At 52.6% G+C, this 6,570-nt stretch overlaps 1 protein-coding gene across 1 annotated transcript in view; it reads right to left on the reverse strand.

Moving 5' to 3' along the window:
* Positions 1-945: 945 nt before the first annotated feature.
* Positions 946-6,570, reverse strand: part of LOC108573668 (chorion transcription factor Cf2-like) — a 74,319-nt gene continuing 68,694 nt past the window's right edge. Inside the window, exon 3 of the mRNA XM_017936145.1 lies at positions 946-2,694. Coding sequence (XP_017791634.1) covers positions 1,015-2,694 — 1,680 coding nt within the window. The 3' untranslated portion in view covers positions 946-1,014. The remainder of the gene's footprint in view (positions 2,695-6,570) is intronic.

Consider the following 6,570-nt stretch of genomic DNA (forward strand, 5'->3'; position numbering starts at 1 on the left):
TCTTTTACCTTTTCGACGTCCAAACAATTTAGTCTCGGTAGATACGAGCGAGTGAAATCTACTCGGCGAATTGACAGATTTCGTTTCTCGAGCAACAACGAATGTGGCTTTCGAGAAGATCGTCGGCGATCGATACAGAATTCGTTTCTTCCCTCCTTCGTTCGAAGATAACCGCAATACGTAATAAAGAAAGGAAAAGAAAGAGAACCGACGATCTTCTCTCGGACGCGCTCAACTCGACCGATATGTAACCATGTAAACGCGGCTCAATGATTGGCCGACCGTGAAAATTTGGCACAAGTTTCATTTTCTTCATCTTTCACGAAACGACGGAACACCACGGCGGAAGACGAGTCTCCCGCGCGACAGTTTCCGTCAACCTTCGAAGCGGAAATGCGCGAATCTCGCGCATACTCCGACGGGAATGCTTTCAGATCGTTTCTGTTCTCCAGTTGTACGAGTATCGATTGAGGGAGAGTAACCATCGTTCAACAAAGACCGGTCCTTCGAAGAAATTCAGACCCGATGCAAAATTTCTAACAATAGAGAAAACCCGATAACGCTTTAGAACTTTACAATTTCGAAAAAGATCGAATAAATATCTGAAACGACAATTACAACCGGAAGAATCCTCGAAGGACCGCGACGGGAGCAACGGGGGAAGACGAAGGGACACGATAATACTGTTAAAAACCTTCCGTCATATCCAATTCTCGAACAAACAATACCTCATAACCAATGCAAATCAACTTCCAACACACAATCAAACAAAAATTCCTCAACAATGAGCAAAAACCTGTTCAACTCGAATCGTTAACACGCCCTCGTCGACATTTTCGTCAATTCCACGGAGACGAACCGATCTCGCCTACCATCGCCGTCCTCCGTGACCCCCGTGTGTCATCGCCTTCGTCGAGGTCTCGCCAAGTCTGCCTCCGTGTCGTTGGTCGCGACTCCTCGAAATCCACTCGAAACCGCGGCTGAGAAACGCGGCGGTCATCCACCTGGCCGTCGTCATTCGGCCTTGATCGTAGCCGAAGGGGAGGCCATCTCCTGCGGGAACGTCGGGCTGTCCTCGCCGGCAAGGAGGCCAGGCTCGCTCTTGGGCGTCTGCACGTCCGGGAATCTGGCGTGGGTCCTCAGATGCCTGGTGATCATGTCTCTGCGGCAGGCTGCGTATGCGCACTGAGGACACTTGTACGGCTTCTCGCCTGTGTGGGTTCTCTGATGGGTGCTCAGGTGGTCGGACCTGCTGAATACCTGGCCGCAAACCTTGCACGTGTACGGTTTTACACCGGTGTGCAACCTCATGTGTCTCGTGAGCATATCCGACCTGGCGAAACTCCTCTTGCACACGTCGCAGAGATAAGCTTTCGCGGACGCGTCCTGCGGACCCTGCCTGCGATGCCTCGATGCCATATGCTTGGCGAGGCGATCGTGCAGGCTGAACATTTGACCGCAAACCGGACAAACGTAAGCTACGTCCGCGCCCGGTGGCATTTCCTCAACCACCGGCGACACCTCCAGGTTGTACCTCACCGCGACGCTTTCCTTGGTCGTCGGCGAGGCCACGTCGCCTTTTACCACCGGTACGCTCACCGAACCCCTCGACACGATTCCTGGCGGGAGCAGTTGAAGTGCTGGCGGTCTACCGGATACTGCAGCCGCGGCGGCCGCAGCAGCAGCCGACGCCATTAGGTTCTTCATCGACAGATCTAACGGTGACTCTTGAGGGCTGGTTGTATCGCTCTCCAGGGAGCCGCTTCTCAACGGATGGTTCACGAACACGGAGGAAGTGAAGAGCGGCGGTTTCTGGTCCCATCCAGGCACCAGGTCTGAATCCGAGTGACTGCGTCCTCTGAATATATCCGGCAGGTACTTGGTGTGCATGTAATGCTCGAAACTGTACGACGACAGGGAACCAGGTGTCAATGGCGGTAGTGTGAGAGGAGTTAGCGGTGTGAGCGGAGTGAGTGGAGTTAGAGGCGAGGTCGGCGAGGGTAGTACCATTGGCGGTGTGGTCGATTGAGTACACTGAACGCAGGTGCATCCTGCGTATTTGGGCGCGGAGGATCTCTGATGAGACGGATGAAGCTGGTCGTACAGGTGATTCGCGTTGTTTCTGTGATGGTGCCTGTGCCGGTGACGATGATGATGATGCGAGTGAGGATGGTGCGGATGATGGGGATGATGGTTCTGTTGTTGTTGCTCGGTGTTGTTCGGCTCGTTCGTATTCGTGGTAGCGTTTGCTTCCTCTTCGGTGGGTGTCACGGGCTCCTCGCTCTTCAGCCTTAGAGGTAACAGGCTGATACCTGACGGAGGATCCGTGGCGGATCTCGAGGACGACCTTGGCGAACTGAACACGTCTTCTTCTTCTTCGCTGGCTGGTCCGCTGCCCTCGAACCTCAACACCTCGCCCTCGGAAGGGGAGCTCCGATGTTGGAGGATGTCTAGCACCTGGTCGAGTCGCTTCCGTCTGCGGAGGTTCCGATGGTTCCGGTTCGCGGTCGCCGCCAGGGTGTTGTTGTTGGTACAGGAGGGCGGTGGCGGCTTGGCCGGACCCGGGGGCGCGGCTGCAGCGTCCTCCACGGCGCTCTCGGCCATCGTCATCGAGGATGCGCGGCACCCGCCGCCTGGGCCCTTTATGCCGCCTACTACACCCTCGGCTACCACCGTACTGCCTCCCACCTCGTCCTGAAACAGCCAAACATCACCGTCCTCTTTACTTCTCTGTTCATTTCTCGTGCATTCTCTCTCACTCACTCACTCTCTCTCTCTCTCCCTCGCTCTTTCTCCCTTTTCCCTCCCTGTAATCTCGGTTATTGTTAAATTACAGCCTCCGCGGCGCGCTCATTTCCGATTGCACGTACAAGATCGCTCGGGACCTCGCGTAATCTCACGAATCATCCTTTTAGTGCCGGACACTATGCAACATCTCCCTGGCGCACACACACGCTTCTCTATGTTCACGTGAGCTTATCTATACGCGTTATCTACTCTACGATTCGCCATTACGCGAGGCTCGAAAGGGATCCCGCGTTATTAGACGGATCTTACTATTACAAAGTTCTATCGTCTGTACACCAGTTCTTACCGAATCGACGCGACGTAGCAGGGGTGCGACGAGAAGACAGGAGGATAACGTAGGTGGCTTCGATCTGCGGTGGACTGGATATCGATCGAAGGAACGATCGGTGAACGAACGCGGTGGCCAATGATTACGGAAACTTCTGTCGCACGAGTAAATCACGATCAACGTATCCCCAAGTTTTTTCCGCCGTGACGGACGACCGTCTGTCATCGAGGTTGCAGCAGCCATTAAATAAAAGAGGCGAGAGACGATCGCCGCCTGATCGATTTCGCCACCGAGATGGCACCTGTGACGCCGCGAGTCGAGAGAGCTGCGTACCGCGATATCGAGTGCACGCGAGCCTTGTGTACCCTCGCTGTGTGCACGTAAGATGACGTTCGAGTCTTGTCTGGGACGAGTTTTTTGCATGTTTATTGAAATTAGCGGGGATTAGCAGAGAGGGGGGAGAATAACCAATCGTGTTACCGTTGGAAGAACGTCGAGGGTAACCGATCGATTGAAACTCGATTCTCCAAGATCGTAACGAAGTGCGGCATCGACCGAGTAAAAATTCATTCTGCACCACCACGGCTGCTTAGTCCTTCTCCCCCGGCCGTCTGTTTATTTTAATGCGACCGCGAGACCACACGGCTCGTCTTGTTCGATGCGACAACGGCACTTTGTCATAAAACCACGCGCAAGTTGGAAAGAGCGAGAGTGTGCGTGGTGTGTATCCCGGGACTATTTGAAATTTAAATGGCGCGCGAGAGAACCGCGCACACCGAGCGCATGAATCACAGCGTACAAACGACGAATCGAGCTAAACCCCTCGTTTTTCGGTGTAGGCGACTTTCCGTCCCATACCAACAGGAGAAGTTGCAGGACCCGTCCGGGGACGCCATAAAATTTGTAATATCGCCCGCCGCGTTTCGACCGCTGCTGCTGCCCCCATACCGCTCGGAAATAATTGATCGCCGCGGATTATTATGATCGCGAAGGCACGAAATTGTTTATTGGTAACGGCGGTATGATGTACAGCGAGGAAATTCGCGAATGTAGAAGGGAGGAGGTGTTAGCAGTTCCTTAACCTGCTGTCTTTGCAATTTTTTAAGCGATTACGTGTCACGCGATTTCCTTTACATCAACGTACAGTGTGGAAAAGTGGTTTCTTCCTCTCGTGAAAAATGAAACTTTTCCATTCTCTTCGCAGTGTTACCCTGGTCGCGCGATATTATAAAAGAACGGTCCACTTTCGAAATTGGAAAAAAACGCGCATCAATCGTAGGAAAGATTTTTCCCGACAACGTACGTAAATTTCCTAACGTGGAAGAATCCATCGGTGTCCAAGCGAGAGAATACCAGATCCCATAGGAAAACGCGAGGAAAAACCCGAGCGAGTGGAAACGCCTGGCGTGCTTTCTTTTTTACCGGCGTTCTCTCTTCCGAGAGAGAAACGCGCGTGCGGCGTCGATTATCTAAATTACCCGCGGTAAATTAGACGTGGACGAGTCGAGGATCGTTGAAATTTTCGATCGCGATTTATTGCGGTGATTATGCGTAAAATATATACCCGCGTTGGATAAAACGGGCCTTGCGGATGAAACGCGCCGCCCTTTTACGGCCGGGGTTCGACGCCTTCCTTCCTCCATTCGAAACGCCACGCGGCGACGACGGCCGATATCCGCCGCCGGAACGACCATTTTCCACAGCTGGGCAATTAGTCGCATCCGCGGAATAGAAATTCGCGTTCCCGGAAGGCGAGGCCGCGACACAGATGTCCAAGGGGAAGACTTTCCAGCGATTCGAGCCGGCCATCGCATTCCGCCGCGTACCGCCGGCCAGTTACCGCTCTTTGAAATCGATTTGATCCCGAGTTCCTCTCGCCGGCACGGATCCTTTCATGGCGAAACGGCCGAATGCCTGGACGGTATTAAGCGCGAAACTTGCGGCAATGCTCGTCGAATTACGCAGAATTACGCGCTCCTGCGACACGGCCTTCAACTTTACGCCTTCGCCAAGCAAGTACGAAGTACGAACTACGAAATTTCAAAGATCGAAATTAAAAAGAAAAAAAAATAGATTGAAAGAATTTGGTCTGGTAAAAAGATAATTGCAATTTCTGTGCCCCCCAAAATCAGAAGAATTCCACGTAAAACTGTGTTTCGAAAAAAAAAAAAAAAAAGAAAAATTGGATAAAACGAGCGCCACTTTACAGAACAACCTTAATCGAATCTGCCACAGTTCAAAGGGATCGGCCATAACCGCGCGAACCAGCTCCCGCGCAATATTCATAGCGCATCAAGAGCTTCCATCAACGTTGTAGAGAAGCCTACATTGTACCCTGCAGTAACTAAGCCGCGTTCATTTTCATCGGTCGGGTATATTCAGCCAGAAAAGAACGTTCCCCTTCGCAACAACATCCCGCCTATCCGCACCGATCTCTCTTTCTACTCTCCGAGAGAGTATCGATGGACTTTGATTTTCCACGGCGCAGGAAGATACCCGTGTGGCCATTCGCCGCCGATATTTCGTATCGGGCATCGAAAAGATCCGCGGTTGGATAGCGCGCGAGTAGTCTCACGGCGGTCTTCTACGTCCCTGTTCTTCCTACCGTGATGATCGTCTTCTTGTTTCCTTCTCGCTCCTCTCCCTTCTCGCCTCTTTTACCCGTGGTACGGTCGGTAGAATCTCGCTGAGAGAAAGGGCCCCGATGATCGGTCGTAAAACGTAAAGGGGACTCGTAAACGGAGTGAAAAGATGTCAGAACGTAAAAGCCGAGAACAGGTCCCCGACGAGGAGGTGTGGGCGTACGTTCCTTCCATCCTCTCTCTCACTCTTCTTCTTCTTCTTCCTCTACCTCTATCCTCCACCTTCTTCTTTTGCTCCGTTCTTTCGTTTTGCCTCCTCTCCCCGTCGCGACATCGAGAAGTCCTCCGCGTCCAACGATTATTCCACCTCTCACACGCACACATGCACTGATCCCACCTTTGGCAAGTCTCTACCGAGCAGAAGAGGAGGAGATCGCCGACGCTTGAACGAGAGAGTTTCGCGAAACTCGAGAGGTCCACATCGCGCCTCTATTACACCTTGCTCCCTTTCTCTCGATCTTCGAGAACTCGACGCTGTTGTACACACACCGGCGTCGAAGGGCATTTAGGAAATGCTTAATGGTCGGCTGGTCAACACAGAGTTTTGATGCTGATTCAAGTGGACGCGACCTGTGCGTCGGTCGGCCAGTTCGAAGAAATCACCACGGGCGTCGCTCCTTTGCGTCACCGATTGCGCAACCTGCCGATTACCGTGTTTCATTAGACCAGAGAAACTTAATAGGCTCGTTAGATTCCTTCTTGTCGTGTACGCGCTTTAAATCTCCGTTTCGTTTTTTCTTTTTCGTTTGGTCGATTTCGTAAGAAGCGTGGCGACTAGAAGAGGCGGAGGAATGTTTTCGGGGAGGATTTCGAGTCGAGTCGGTAAACCGCGGGGAGAATTTGCAGGAGAGC

Source organism: Habropoda laboriosa, unplaced genomic scaffold, assembly GCF_001263275.1.
Source record: "Habropoda laboriosa isolate 0110345459 unplaced genomic scaffold, ASM126327v1 scaffold151, whole genome shotgun sequence".
NCBI classification, from domain to species: Eukaryota; Metazoa; Arthropoda; class Insecta; order Hymenoptera; family Apidae; genus Habropoda; species Habropoda laboriosa.